The 16,258-nt window shown below is 40.1% G+C and overlaps 2 protein-coding genes across 8 annotated transcripts in view; one reads left to right on the top strand and one right to left on the bottom strand.

Moving 5' to 3' along the window:
- Positions 1 to 9,312: 9,312 nt before the first annotated feature.
- On the bottom strand, positions 9,313 to 15,013 carry atp5f1d (ATP synthase F1 subunit delta). Its single transcript, XM_068319394.1, has 5 exons — positions 14,794 to 15,013; positions 14,033 to 14,186; positions 13,262 to 13,350; positions 9,589 to 9,718; positions 9,313 to 9,450 (listed from the first exon to the last, which is right to left on the bottom strand). Exons 1-4 carry the CDS (start codon positions 14,905 to 14,907, stop codon positions 9,596 to 9,598), a joined length of 480 nt encoding a protein of 159 aa, XP_068175495.1. The 5' UTR covers positions 14,908 to 15,013; the 3' UTR covers positions 9,313 to 9,450; positions 9,589 to 9,595.
- An 882-nt stretch (positions 15,014 to 15,895) lies between these two features.
- cbarpb (CACN subunit beta associated regulatory protein b) overlaps positions 15,896 to 16,258 on the top strand; it is a 17,215-nt gene continuing 16,852 nt past the window's right edge. For 5 of the 7 annotated variants that reach the window (XM_068320317.1, XM_068320315.1, XM_068320314.1 and 2 more), the window contains exon 1: positions 16,057 to 16,258. This exon is cut by the window's right edge and continues 364 nt beyond it. The gene's annotated coding sequence lies outside the window, so the exon portion shown is untranslated. Of the gene's footprint in view, positions 15,968 to 16,056 lie in introns of those variants that run through there. The other 2 variants (XM_068320319.1, XM_068320318.1) reach the window with 1 other exon arrangement.

Raw genomic sequence — 16,258 nt, 5'->3', positions numbered from 1 at the left:
CAGGCCTCAAGTTTAAGATATCCATAACTGGTTCACTGAGACGATCCTCCATCCGGGGTTATTTTTCCAAAAAATGGTGGGAATAACATGAGTCAATGAATGTGGCCTTCTGTGGTACACGCATTCGAATGCCACTATCATTTCAGATAAGAGGCAGCTCTGGATTCTGAGAACAGAATGCCACCAATTAGGTGCAGTTAAACATTTACAGTGCATGGGTGGAAAACCTTAAAGCAAAAGTGAGTCACACAGGGTAGAATGACCCCCTCTTTCTGTATAACTAATGATCAAAGGCACAGCTTCAATTTAACCTTGCCCACAAGCAAGGCAGCGTTTGTTCTGCTGCGACAGCTCCTCCGCCCACAAACTGCACCTCCTGTCGCTGACTCATTATCATATACAGTGTACATAAAGCCATGAAGGCATCCCTGAAAATTGCAACAGCTCACAGTTGTCGTTACTTGTCATTCATTGCATTTAAAATTATGTTTCAGCATTTATAAATGGTGTACTAAATGATGATTTCTTTCTTTTTGTTTTTTAATTTATAATCATTTATAACTGTTTTCTAAGCCTTTGCAGGGACCCAGGTGAGGGGGAAACAGGGGACAGGTTTCAAGTTTAACACAGAGCCAACACAAACTTGGAAACAGTCATTCAAAACTCATGAATTGAATTGAGAATGAATTAATGACTTAGTGACCATGTTTTCAGTGAACATCAAAAAAAGATGGAAGTAAGTCATGCTTCCCAAATGATGCATCCTAGTGAATTCCTTTTCCTCCTTTTCTTCACCATGGAGTTCACATTTGTGGAATAACAAGAATGTCTCAACATCTATTGACATGAAAGCCACAAATTCTGGAACTAAAACTTGATTTTTCCATTTTAAACATACCAAAAACTAGTTAAAATTGATTTAATCCTTTCGTTTGACTAAGTACTTGCAACACAAAACTAATTAATCGATACCAGAATGTTGAACTATAACGGTGAACATAGTCAATATTTTATACGCCAGCATTTCAACATCATTGTCGAGACAACAGAAGTGTGTTCGCACTAGCATTTAGCGTGAAGCTGCAGTTTCTGTGTCATCTTATCTGAAGTGCTGCAGCGTAAACAGGATGACAACTAACCTGAACTTACTACCTCTGTCGGGCTGCAGGCGTGTCCATGTTTAGTCATATCTGTTCTCTCTCTTTGATGCCTCTTTATACGGCCGCTCTGCCAGCTATGACTTCAGGGTTAATTAGTCAGTTGTGTCTATTTATACTGCACCACCTGATGTGACTTGAGTTGACTTCTTGGTAAGGATGTGTTTACTGAACATTCACCAGCGATTATCAGAGAACAAGATATCAGAGCAAGATTTGTACAAAGATGTAATATGATCAGAAGCATTTCTTGGTGAGATGGGTCTGATGTATGTTCAATGATGGTTTAAAGGGTAATCTGATATCACAAGTAGCACTGGAGGCAGTAATCCACAAAGTGTGTAAACATAAGACAAAATGTTTTGTCAAGCAATGTCACGTCAGATTACAATCCAGTTTCTTTGTGGATGGGAAAATCTTTTAGACTGTGCACAGTATTAAGTCTCAATTCACATGTGATTAGGGTTATCAGTATTATTATGGCTGTTTGTAAAGGAGCTTTATGATCTTTGTTGAGATAATGACTCAGACTATTAACATTATCCTTGAGTGACTCTTTGACACCGACAGTACAAATACGTTCAGCGACTCATTCCCTCTGACACTTCTACTGCTAGTGTTCGCAGTGATGTCAGAAACAATCAATATTTATTGCTGATTATTGACCCCTGAATTGTTAGCGGACTGTATAATGATTAACTAGATTGTTAGTCATGTTGCATCAGCATGTTCGTAGCCAAACAGTTGCTGTATGACAAGTTTTTTTCACCTCAAATTTGTTAATAATTATTAATAAAATTTCATAAAATAATGTAGTGTAGGGACATATATTATTGTAATATTATTAACTGTATTTATAGCAGTTATTTAACTATATATCACCAATTTGGAACTACAGTATAACAAACACAGTATATATTTATTAATTAATTGGTACCAAACTGAAATGAGGAAATATCATGTTATACAGTAACTTAAGGATGATTTATGTGTTAGTTTTCAATGATTTCCAGATGTTTTTTTTTCATCAGTGTGAAGCCAGGCAACCAGAAAAGACTTGGAGACAGGAAATGGAGCCAAGCCCAGAGAAACTTCATCATGGTGGATGAATTCTGAAGCTGCAGGAGTCAGGCTGGTTATTTCCAACTGTTTCCAGTACTTAATATAAGCTAAAATAAACTCAATCTAGCTTCACAGTATGTGTGCGAACGTCACAGTGTTATCAATCTTCTCATCTGATAACACCAAAAAAGTGTGAATAAAAGTGTTTCCTAGAATTTTCAACAGTCTCTCTGTCTGCAAATGAGTCACATCAAACAGATTCCTCTCACACATTGTATCAGTTTCTTTTTGTTTTGTTTTTTTTTTTAACATTTTTGATTACTTACAGAACTATTGAATCCTACATCCAACAGGATGACTATAAATAGTTACCATATGTAGATGTGATTCTGCTGGAATCCATCTATCTGACCTTTTCAGAGGGGTTTGAAAAGTACATTGGCTTTCTATTTGAAGTCATGGAACAGCCCCACCTCCCAGGCCTCCATGTGTGGAATCAGTCAGTCGCAGCATTCAGAGGATGTCTGACCTGGCCTGAACTCAAATGAGACGCACACTCGTGCAGGCAAGAGCTGTCTGACACATAGAATACAAGTTACAACACAAAATTCAGATGTAGGGTGTCAAAATTTGTTGGTGAAGTGGGATAAAGTTGAGTTTTGGCATTCTGCAGGGAGAAATGTGGGTTGTTGGGGGTTTTTTTTTCAGTTTCGTCATTAAGAGTACAGCAGGAAAACACTCAACTAATGTCCTGCATTCCAAATATAAGGAAAGTGTGAAGTAATTATTATGACTTAAAATTAGAATCTGCAAAATAACTGGTCGCTAAAGCTATCAGATAAATGCAGTGGAATAAAACTGATATTTCCCATCAAGAGTAGATGAGTCAGTAAGGTTAACTGCAGCGTAAGGTTAATGACCGGCATTTCTGATTTGTACTTCATAGAACTTGCGTAAATGTACCTAAATATATTCCAGCGCTAACTGTAATGCTATACTGTGGACATTTGGTTCAGTGTCATGGCTGTACTGTCTCTGATGCAACAAGATGGGACAATCCAAAGTGGAAGGGAGAGAGAGGTCAAAGTGTGACAAAAGGCAGAGTAGAGAGAGGAATCCAGCCTGGAATATAGACGAGTATTTCTACAAGAAGGCAGCACAATGCCGCTTAGTCTCTTCCACGTATCAAAAGAGATAAAATTAAACTGAAGTGATGTTATGAGGTGAAATAGTTCTGAACATTATGAAATACATTATATGTCTCTACCAGGAGCCATTCATGCTGTCCATGATTTTTTTAAAGACTATTTTTGTAGTCTTACCCCACCCTTGAGGGCCACCAACATGAGGTTTCATCCCTGGAATCCATGCCCTTTCTGTCAGAGCTGGCTTGTGCATGTTAGGGCAGATATTCCTGCTTTGGGTGTCCCAGTTGGAAACTAGCTTGCTGGCATATTTTCCTATTGTGTCCAAGTGAAGAGGCTTGTCACACTAAAGCCATGATGAGTTGACAGCTACTCTGGGGACAGAGTAGCAGAGAGATTAGTCTGGGGAAGGTTAAAGGGAAACACATTTAGACTCGGGCATCAAGCACACTGGGCTATATAGAGTTTAGACTTTTTTTAAAAAAAATCTTTTGGTTTCTTTTGGAAATTTCACAGTCGAACCTCACCATGATCTTTTTGACAGGCAGAGACACGAATGAGTACAGTGAGGGGAAATTTTGTGGAAGTCGTTTTGCTTAAATGCAAATGAGTTGAGTAAAATTTCACAAATACTCTATGTTCAGACCTGCTCATGCTGTGCTGCCTGATAATTGTTGCACAACACAGAAGGCTGTGATGTGAATGAAACAATCAGCTCAGGGTGACATAATAAGGAGTGCAATGGTTTTATCATTAGCTATAAATGTTACGTCATCACTGAGATTTTCAAAGAACTTCTGTGTCAATGAAGAGCTTTCAAAAACGTGACGCCTCTTTTAGCATGTTGTGTTTGAGTACGTGCGCACACGCATACATACACCCTCATCTGTTAGAACTGCAAATTAAAGTGTAACAAAAAAACGACTCCGCTTTCATGGTGTGTGTGTGTGTGTGTGTGTGTGTGTGTGTGTGTGTGTGTGTGTGCGTATGTGTAAATGCATTCTCACGTGCCCAGGCATATCCACTAGATGTTTTGGAAACAGGGGGCAGAGCAGCTTAACCCAGCTAAAGACAGTGTGTGAAAGAGTCTCAAGAGGCAGAAAAAACACACCCTGGCTCTGCCGCACAGGTCTCATGAGACCGAGAAGGGACAAAGAGTACACGATCTCTAGGACAGGAAAAAAATTGGGATCATGTAAGAGATGACTAGCTCTGCAAACGGGCAGAGGAGCAATCAGACGTCATCTGCTCTGACGGGTCAGGATTTGGTTCCCTGTTTGGCAGAGTCAAGTGTCTGCAGCAGGATTAGAGCCATTCAGCTGGTGCTACTGTTAGCTTTAGTTTACAGCTTCCAACTGCCATACTCAGTTTTCATGAGACCGTTAAAGTATAAGGTGTTACAGTTCAGTGGTTTCCAAACCTTTTCTTATCAAAATACCCAAACATGACATAAAGCAGACCAGGAAGCATCATTTCACTTTGTTTTTATATAATTTTTTTTAGTCATTGAATGAAACCCATGACCCAAATAGTCATATATTTGGTCACTGGGTTACGCATTTATTACACATATTGAAAATATGCAAAAAATATTTTTTGTTGTAAAACATCACTGACCCTGTTCGTGCTGACTCAGCATAAGAATAAACAGTTGCTGCAATCTGTTGCCCATTTCTTCAGACTATTCTTAGATTTTTTTTTTCCACCCCAGAGGACCCCATCATGAGGGAAGTGTAGAGACACAATTATAGCATGTGCCTCGTGCTTTTTTATGTTTGGTGTGTAGTTAAAGCAGGAACCTCCTCCCAAGAAGCACATTTCAAATGTAAAGCCAGATGGATGGGATCCTCTTCATCTTCCTCGTGGCTAAACATAGATGTGTGCATCCAGTCAGCAGGGTCATGAAAGGCTGCTCTCATCTCACTTCCTTCACAGCGTGATCATGTGCTTTGACCTGGTCTTACCTTATACCACCACCGATCCATCTTTTCCATTTTCTCTGTTTCTGTCCATTTGCTCATAGCCTCGCTCACACCTATATGCCTGCTCATGCTAAAATGTGCACAAGTTGGAGCTCACCACAAAGCAAAAGACGTATTTTACTCATCTTTACTCATCCAAAAATCATCCCAGCATCATACTCCCACTTTTCAGTATTCTTTATTCAATCATTCTTCAAAGGAATTTTAATTCAGCTTGATGTGCTTTCCGCTGACACCTATCGCTTCCTTTTTCTTCCATTTATGCATATTGTTGTAAAACATGCAACAAACCACGTAAATCCGCTAATTAGAATTTACAGAGTAAAAGGAAGAGCGGTTGTTTCCCTTTGGTAACGTATAATTGAGTGAAGATCATTAAAGCACCGCATAACTGGAAACAGAACGAGGCTATGGAACAACTCCAACAATGATTAAAGCAAATCTGCTGCATTTTTCGCCTCTTATGTAAATTAAGAACAGCTTTATACATACAGGCAGTGCCTCTCTCTGTTTCCTCAGAGTTGTGCGGTATGGCTATGGTGGATGCTCATTTCAGTGTGAATACACACACAAACAGACACACACAGAGGATGGAAAAGCACTCTCCCTATCTCCCACGAAAACACTCTGCAATGATTACCTGCTTTGCCACTTAGGGGCCATTTGCTCTTACCACAAAGCAGATTATCTCACCTCACCACTTACAGCAGGCTGTGTTTGTGGCTTTGCGATTTTCTCCCAAATGCTTGCACCGCTATTTGTAGAGATATTACCTAGCCGGCAACAATCTGAAATATGTTTGTGTTTGCATAGATGTTTGCATCTGGCTGAGGGTTTGTGGTGATGCCCAGTCATGTGTGTATGAGTGTGTGTGCGTGTGTGTGTGTGTGTGCGTAAGTGTGTGTGTGGTGGGTGGGTGTTTGTATGGAATGGAAGAATGGGGGATGGATGACAAAAACAGGGCAGTGGTGGGAGGCTGAAGTCAAGGCCTTACTCCTACTATCAGGCTGGATGCAGTATCTGACAGCTGGCTGAGAGCGAGCAGCCCCCCCCACCCCCACCCCTTTTAGTGAGGGTCCACCAAAGGGTCATCGCTTCACTCAGCTCCAGTCTGTGGATGACTCTCTCTTTTCTGCAGAGCCTCACTTGGCCTCCTGGAGTTGCAGACAGCTGAGCAGGTAGACATGTACTTCCCTCACATGAGAATCCACAGTGTGTTTAAGTTACGAAGCAGATGGTGAACCATTTCCAGTCATAGCTGACTCATTGCTCCAGCTATTTAAATTTCACAAACATTTCAATTCCCTGCAATTAATCCTCAAGTCTCTCATTTGCTTTAACAAGTCAGGCGCTTCCAGTATGGGATTGTCTACTACCTGCCAGACAAATATCGTCTCAGATCGTCATAAATTGTAATTAAAATGTTATTTAACGTGATATAACTAGGAAGATGCTGCACTGACTTAGACACAACAGGAAACACTAGAGGAACAGACTAATGTTTCAACTTATTCGAGGAACTTTCTGCTGATTTACAAAATGTGCAATCTCATTTCATTCTATGATATGGCATTTTTTGTAATCGTTTTGTAATCATTTTGTAATCCCTTTTGTAATCGTATTTGACAAATTAACAGGTCTCCCAGTATCATCAGCCGCATGAATTATCATTGACACGAGGAGTGAAATGTCAGTGTGGGGGGGTGGGGGGGTACATGTGAAGTGTGTCCTGCGATTTCACGAGGCTAATAAGACAATTGATATGAAAGGAATGAAGAGGACTTTGATTTGAGTGTCCACTGAGAGACTCTCATCTGTGTTCCACATCTCATGAGTTAGAAGTGACTCCATATTCTGACGGCCGGTGAGAGCAGGAGACTCTACAAATATACAATGGTAATTGCACTGCATGTCATCTTCATTACCACCTTTTTCATATATTTTTTAAGTGTGCATAAGAAGTGAGAGATCAGTGAATGAAGTCAGTCAGCTTTCCAGACACTACAAATAACACACTGCGCTGCTGTGATTATAAAACATCCTAAATATGATGATTCACCCGGGCCGCCTCTGTAAACACAACCCCTGTGTGCTCCTCACCGAGCTGCAGCGTGTTGGAGGAGCGTTCGCCGATGACACCATTGACTGTCAGAGCGTGTATCATGTTATTCTCTTCCAGGTGCAGACAGTGCAGTCCTTTAATTACAGTGCATGCCCGTCCATGAGGGATAGATAGGGACGTGCTATCACACGCCTAATCCACAGAGAACCTCCGGCGAGTGGCTCTTGAGTGAGGGCTCTCACTGGATCCTCATTGTCCTTTATCAATGCACAGCACTTGACAGCTTCTATATCACCGTGCAGCTCTTCAGCTCTCGGGTCAGACGGTTTCTGTTCGGGATGTTTTGCTTCATTAGTCCGCGTGGCTCATGCAGCGTCCTAGTTCTCAATGGAAAATGCAAAACACTGAAAATATCAATTCAGCAACTTCAACTCTGAATCACTCCTTGTCACTAAAAATACCCACAATGTCGACATGTCATTTTGGACATGCTGTTTCTTTAGCGGCGCTTGGTTTTTAACATCTGGATTAAAGAAACCGTGCTTTTTGACACAACCGTCTGAAGTGCTCGTTTCAAGCCCGAGTTTATATTTATGAATGTTCAGAATCTCTGATGGCAAGAGGAAGTACCCTATCAATAAATCTACTAAGGGCATGGTGGGAGCTGTATGAAGAAAAACTTTATTCAACTGCCTTGTACTGCTCAGATGTTCGACTGACAAAACCGATTCAGACCAAACACAAATGCTAAAATTCAACACAGAAGCTGTAAACCATTAATCATCCATCAGTTTCATTTGTGTCAATCCTCCAAATGTGAAACGTGTTCATTCTCTTGTTTCTGTTTGAGGGTTTTAAATGACCAGGGAAGCATTTCAGCAGCGACTTTATGACATCACAGTGGAAATGATCTTTGGGATATAAAATGCCCTCTGAAAAAAATGCTGACACTAGTACCACATGTAGTCTCGAGTCAAAGCCAAAAACAAGTTTTGTGACCTTTGACCATAAAAATTGATGCAGTTCATTACTTTGGACCAAATGGATTTGTTTGTGCCAGACGTGATGAAATCCCCTCCAGGTCGTCTCTGACGTATTCATGTGAAAAGGACATGGCGACAATCAGCCAGAGAACAAAGGCTCAAGCCACAGTATGAACACTACTACCATCATGGGATGTACTCCGATACTTTCAGTCTATTTTCACTTATTAAAAGCCCTCAAGAGTTTTGACATTCAAAACAAAGCAGTTGCGGTTTTTCCAACTCTGAAAGCCTCAAGATGGCACGTGAATGAGGTCAATGCTTCCTGGAGTGAGCCAAAGATGCAACGTGTGGTTATAAAATGAAAGAAAGGCCCAGTTTTCCATAGGACTGGCAATGAAGTTTTCCCGGCTTTGTCACAGAAGCCTGAGGTCATTACAACAAGGTCAGCAAACACATTTAAATCAAGAAAGGAATTCAGCTTATTGCGGCCTATTAGATCTTAGCAGCTAAAATGACTAAGCTTTTACCAGATACAAGAGCTGATACACAGGATAATACAAAAAAACCCTTAAGGATTTATTAAATCCAACAGTAGTTATATCCCGCATGCGATGACTCTTTCTTCCCTGAAATTGTGCTCCTTTCCTGAAACTGGCTGGCAAGAAGTACAGAACGAATCTGGAATGGTCTGGGGTTAAACACAGCTGATATCTGCTGCCACCATGTGGCTAAAGCAACTTACTGGAAGGACATGCAAATGACAGCACACAACATGGTAAGTCTGCGTAATGACAAAACTGTTTCTGTGATATCCTGTTTAGCTTTACTTCTGTGCAGTATAGGGTGTTAAAAACAGTGCACAGGTCCGCAAATAAATAAAAACCAGATTTTAAATAAAAAGACCATGAACTCCACCTCTACGTAATTCCAAATAAATTTATTTTGCAATTTCATCCACTGTACAAAGCAAGCATGGAATCTCCTAGACACTATCGTGACTTGAGGTGGAAAAAGAGACGGACCACTGATTTCCATCAAAGACACAGACGATATTACCTAGAGAGAGGAATAAAAACCGCAGTGACTCATTTTGGCTGCAGTCCATAAAAATGACAATAAGAGTGAATAATCCTAATCAAGATGGCGTGTGTCTAATATGAAGCCACGGCGTTGTAACGAATGTTGATGTCGTACCACAGGTCTACTCCAGAGCCTTGACGATAGCCTCGTTAGCCTCTATGCTGATCAGAGTCTCTGCCCTCGCCACCTCGTCAGATGTGCCCGCCAAGGAAGTCTGAAGCTTCTCCAGGTTGGCCTTTGCAGCCTAAAAATAGAAATACAGAAAAGGTCAGACTGATAAGCATAAGAGGAAAGTAGAAAATAAAGCCCAGTTGATCCCACTTGTCAGAAAAACCAAAGAATGAGAACCTCTGAAGCTATTCTCATATCCAAAACCTTCCGAGGCCAACAGTGATGGAAAAGTCCGAATAACGGCGATGAGCAACGACGAGGCAAAATTGGGGAGAAAGAGGAGCTGAGAAAATCCCCACTGCCTCTTTGCTCTGAAAGCTCCATTTGTCACAGTAGTGATTAGAAATGAGAAATGCCAAACATAGCTGGAAGTTAAAGGTCTCCCAGTAGGGATTTGACACATCTGCTATAACTCAACAGTGAGTGACCTTTCCCTCCTTATTAACAGTGTGGGTCCATGTGCATTTTCACTGCAGACAGGAGGATGACGATGGAAGAAAATGAAAAATAAAAAAAACATCTACTGCAATGAGGCCAACTTGACAGTGAGGGTGGCACAGCCCAAGGTCAAAGACAGAGACACACCCACAGCAATGGAGTAATGATGCAGCCTAGCATTAACAAGATTGACATTTAAACAAGGACCAAACATTCACGTCCAACTGTAACAGGGATCAGATGGATAATGATCAACTGGGAATCGCTCGTCAAAAGCAAAATGCTTATGAAGAACGGTCTCTGCTGTCAAGATCATTTCCCCCGCTGGGCCACGGATCACGGTGAACATCGGTGATTAAAACTGTGGACACACATCACACACATCTCATTTAAACACCAAAAGAGCCATGAGGGATTGACTCCCCACACAAGAATGACATCGAGAAGACAATTTGTCAACACGGATTGGTACAGTTCTAATGATTTTACTGGGACAGCCAAAGATGACCGTTAACAGTCTGTTTGTACGGTTTCAGGCACACAAAAAAAAAAGAATTACACACACGCACACACACACACACACACACACAGCTCTTGATTAGAAACACTGGACTCCTTACATTCAAAATAACTGATGCCGCATGTTTTAAGCAGGGACGTCTATTTTATAAAAAACATAAATTTGGAGAAACATACCAAAGCTCTGCAATTAAATGCAAAAAAAAAAAAAATTCAGAAAAAAGCAAAAAATAAATTTTCTACTCTTAGCAATGTTTAATTTAACAACTTAACATTTTGGAAGTACAATTAGCTGACAATGCTTGTGTGTTTTGTATACACATTTTTATCCCTCAAATTAATAAAGAAAAAAGAATGCTTTGACTATGGGCAATGTCTCCAGTATTATGTTGACCTACTTGTCTAATGATTCCATGGAAGCTTCTATGGACATTACTCAGTACTACATGGGGGTTGATGATCTTAACAGGGCTACATCTTTAACAAACAAACAAAAAAAGCCCATCCCCATGTGCTGCTTACTTGCTGTTAGAGAAACTGATTGACAGCCGAGAAAAAGACTAAAATATCACTTGTGGTTTTTAGTCAATTTACAGATGACGAAAGTGATCAGACCAAAGACAGGTTAAAATAATCAAAGGCTGGAAAGGCTGGTGTGTTTGTATAGTTGTGTGTATCTGTGACAGTGAATGTGAGCAGAAATATTGTGAGTAAAAAAAAATTTTTTTTTTAAAAATGTATTTACCACTTTCCACTTTTTATTTGAATTAGACTGAAAATTTACAAACTGTTTTTACAAAAAGAAAATAATGACATGTGAAACTGTATATTTCATTTTTCAAAACTAGAAAAATGATTCAAACGCTAATGCCTTATAGTTATATCGGCAAAATAAATTATTTATCATGTCCGTGCAGTAACCAGATCACCGAAGTACAGAATAGTTTAAATATGTAAGTGCTACAAAAATAAAATTTCATCCCCATTCAGCCTAATATGCTACTTTAAAAGGCCACCATAATCAGAATATGGTACAGCACCCTGAGCAGAATCTCTTTATGACATCTACAGTATAACATTTATGACACATTTATGAATCAGATGAAGATAAAACTTGTGTAAACATTCATTAACGTACATTTGCTAAGGTCTTAAAAGTCCCAAGGGACCTCCATGCCTGATCACTAAGACGAAAACCATAAATGATTGGCGCCAGAAGATTAAAAATCATCTCAATTACAACATAGACTTTTTCCCACGCTATTCTATAGAAGGATGGAAAAAACCCAATTATTTCACGTCCACAGATTAGCAATATGTCTGGAGGGAAAATGAATCATGTGCTGCTTTGGGTTTGGGCCACTGGAATCCTGATACACTGCCCAGCGAAAAAAAAAAGTCACACAATCTAATATTTCGTGGGACTGCCTGTAGCTTTGATTGCGGTGCGCATTTGCCGCGTCATTGTTTCGACAACCTCGTACAACGTCACAGCATTTATTTCTGTCCAGAATTGAAATTAATTTTTGGCCGAGTTCTTGTAAAGACGATAGGAGTCAAACCACTCTGCAGCGTCTTCTCCAGCACATCCCATTGACTTTGAATGGGGTTAAGCACGAAAATCTGATTTCTGTCCCTATCACCAGTGATAATCTACTGTTCAATTAAGCACCTAATCAGGTTATACAAGACTCTAGACCTGAAATTATGCCAGTTATTTTATCAGATCATCGTGTTTATAGGCCAGTACTTACCAGATTGATTGAGACACAGCATCTTATTGAGATTAATACCTCGACAGCTGTTAAACCGTTTAATAATAAAGTTTGTGATATTGCCAGATTTGAAATTGGCCTCTCCCTCTCTGTCCTGTTCTCTCTCTCTCAGGCCTCTGTGTGGTTGGTCATCAGCTATCGGTGACCTCTGTCTGCTTCCTTGGCTGGTATTATCAAAAGCTTCACGATGGATCCACTAGGGGAGTCTGGTTCCATTTCATTTGGTTCAGCTATGGTTTGGGCTTTGGCAGGGGTAATCACTCTTTTTTTTTTTTTTTTAAAGAACAATGACTTTATTTTCATTTATTTGGTCTGTCCTCAGAGTGGTGGTTCCTTGGTAATTGGTGACCTCTGTGGGCTTCATCGGCTGGTGATGACTCACTCTACTGGATGGATCTGCGTGTTCTTGTCATACAGTTATTACTGTTATTGTTATTATTATTGGTTTTTTGTTAATCTGTACATGCAATATCTACTGCTTCGTCTGTCCGCTCCTGGGAGAGGGGTCCCTCCTCTGTAGTCTTCCTGAGGTTTCTCCCATCCATTTTTTTCCCCTGTTTAAAAGGTTTTAAGGGGAGTTGTTCCTTATCCGATGTGAGGGTCGTACTGCTCGCAGTACACAAAGGTCAGAGGGATATCGTCCATGTGCAGATTGTAAAGCCGTTTGAGACATTTTCTGTGAATCTGGGCTATATAAGAATAAATAAAGCTGAAAACTTGAACCTTATCCCTTAAATCTACAGATTATGTGCACTATTATCTGGATATGAAATAGCCTATTAAAAGAGTTTTGCTAATTTCATGGTACAAACAGCCACATTACTTAAAACTGGTGTAGATGATCCTCTAGTTAGTGATTGGAGTGAGGAGGATATTTTACTCACAGAAATGTCCAACTGGTCCAGAGGAACAGCCTCCTCAGCTAGCAGCTGCACTGAAGAATCAGCGTTGACTGTTACTGACCCACTGCTCACTGCATGTACACACACACACACACACACACACAAAGTAAAATGATTAGGGTTAAACTAATTATAGAAGGGCCAACTACCTGATATTCTGCTTTATTTGAGTGACTGGGAGAAGGGACATTCAGACACATTCTACAATGAATATAAAACATGACAAACTATAATTTTAAAACAAATAATTATTTTGTTGGAACCGCAAAACTGCACCTTTCATAAATTTACAAAACTCTCACACATAAAAAAGGTTGAGGTGCATGACAAAACCATGTCTGGTATCATAGCAGAATAAGGCCTGTAGTATGCGTCACCAATGACAAATGTTCACTAAAAAGTATGACCCTGTCTACACTTGTACTGACAAGACTTTTCTGTTATAACACATGAAGAACAGTTACTCCATTAATAATAGTAATAGTTATCAGTTGACAGCAGCACTGGCGAAAGAAAATATGTCAGAAGACTCTTGTAATTATACATATTCTTATGAATGATTAAATCTAACAAATAATGAGATGTTATTCAAGCGCTACTCAAAGATTTTGCCATCAGGTTTCATTTGCCTAAGCATAATTACAACTATTTGATTGTATCAAAGCATTCACTTAGAAACGAATCCAATGGAACTTCATAAACATCAAGTTCCAGCAATTAAGCATTTAGTCAATATGTTAAGCAAAATCTCACCAAAGTATTTAGCAGCGGCGCCATCATCACTGAAGACTGTGACAACACCGGGCCTGAGTACTTGCAGGGTGGGTACATGGGAAGGAAGGATACCAAACATACCGGTGAGTGTGGGCACATCAACCTGTTTGACACTGGCCTCTTTGAAATACACCTGGAGAGTGGAGACAGGGGGATCAGACTTACAGACTGCTCTGCAAAAGTGAAAATAAATAAATAAATACATGCAAATACAAATACAAAATATGACAAATCAAAAGCAACAATGCATTGTCGATTTTCGTTCAAATATAATCATATTTTAATGCAAAACGATGCATTCACGTGAGTCAAATTTGACAGCACGTCTGTAGGACGAGATTTGGCCACTGTCAAGAACGTCAAGGTTAGAGAGATCGGCGTTACAGTTTAGTTTAAGATGCGAAATAATTTAAACTGTGGTTTGGACACACGATCAGGCGGTCAGAAAACGTCCTTCAAATAGAATCGTTTTGCAAAGGCAATGAATGACAGGTTGACTACCGTTAGCTAGGAAAGCTAAACTATTCCATGATAATGCACCATATGACATAATTACATGTTTGTATTTGTAATAGTTTAAGCGTAAAAAATAAATAACTTCTAAGTACAGTGTTGATAATTTAACTCCGGTGAAGACTTTTTTAAAGAATCGGGGACCTTTTAAATCGAAAAAGAAACTTCTCAGGCATGGCTAGCTAGGCCCGACAAACCTGGGCACAACATAAATGTCAGCTAGCTACCTGGTTCGGGGAGGCGAAAGTGAAGGACATCTGCGAGGCTCCGGTGGCTTCGGCGTACGAGCGAGTTTGCCTCAGCACAGGGAGAGCACGACGGAGAAATCTGGCTGCCATCATGTCTAAAGAAAGGGTTTATTTAAGTCGAAGTGAATGACAGAGATCCTCAAGCCCTTGCGCGAAGGCGGCTGGTATGCTCGGTAAGACAAGGGCATTCGTCAACTACCCATAAGGCTTCACGGTGGAACAAAGTATTGAGGGTAGTGTAGTCTTATTGTAAAAACGGACGGTCGGTTCATATTTTTAAACCGGTGTTAACAATTTAAATTAAATAGAGCTTAATGTGAAAATTGTTGTACAAAATAACAACAACATTTAGAACAGGAGAGTAACGTTAAAATAATTATTACCCCTGTATCATGTTAGAACTGCCTAACATGGACGTGCGACCAACAGATGGAGCCAGAATCATGTGCCATGACACAAAAGGCTCCAAAAGAAAAAAATATTTGTGACATCTTAAAGCCTTATACAATTACAGTTAGAAGTTCAACTCATATTGCTCATTAGTTTTAATTGCAAATAAAATATTCACTATTTTAAGTTGTGGATAAAAGGTTTTTGTACATCTGTTTTTGTACATCTGTACCTTTACCAGAAAAAAACAACTTTAAAAATCTACAGCCTAAATAAATCTAACCAAAAAATTTGGAATATTGCAGTGGAAATTAAAAGAAGTACTGTATTGGTATTAAATGTAGAAACGAACACAAAATCTCTTGAATTATCTTAAACTGGTATTTGTTATGATTTGCTCTGGTTATTACAAACATTGATAAATAGAATGATGTGTTATTAAACCTCGTATACAGTGGGGGTTAAATAATTTTACTTCCAACTGCATATGAGAAGAGGCAAATCATTCAACGAAGCCGTCGTGCTGTATGTGATGAACAATTCTGAGACGCATCAGGTCAGCTTCGAAAACCCCCTCTGTCACTCGCCTCTACGTCACTCCTTGCGTCACGTGGTGAGTCTCCCGACCGCGGGGTGGGCGTGTCTTAAACAGTGGGGATTCATTCATAAATAGTTTAAAATCCACGTTGAACCTCTCTCAGGAGAGATTCCTGACATTGGCTTTGGCCCTTGCACCCATGTACGGACCAGGCCAGTGAAGCAGGTGGGTGCCGCCTTCCGCGCCCGTTGCGCGTGTGCGTGGAGCCCGTTCAGACCGTGAGCCGCCTCCTCCGGTTGGTGTCACCGGACTGGTGGAAATCACAGACGGCTGCGAAATACCCGAGACGCGTATTTACTAACGTCGTCGCGCTGATCGGTGTTTTGTAGGGGTTTTTTTCCATCCATTCTTTTGAAACTTTTCTATCGGTTGCAATTCATCACGTAATGCGATGCGATTTTTCTTTTTTCTTTTTCTTTTTTTATCAGCTGAAACTCCATGAAGAACCAGCTTCCA

Source organism: Antennarius striatus, chromosome 7 (assembly GCF_040054535.1).
Source record: "Antennarius striatus isolate MH-2024 chromosome 7, ASM4005453v1, whole genome shotgun sequence".
Taxonomy (NCBI): Eukaryota; Metazoa; Chordata; class Actinopteri; order Lophiiformes; family Antennariidae; genus Antennarius; species Antennarius striatus.
Note: the sequence above shows the minus strand (reverse complement) of the source record. Positions and strands in the feature narration are given on the sequence as shown.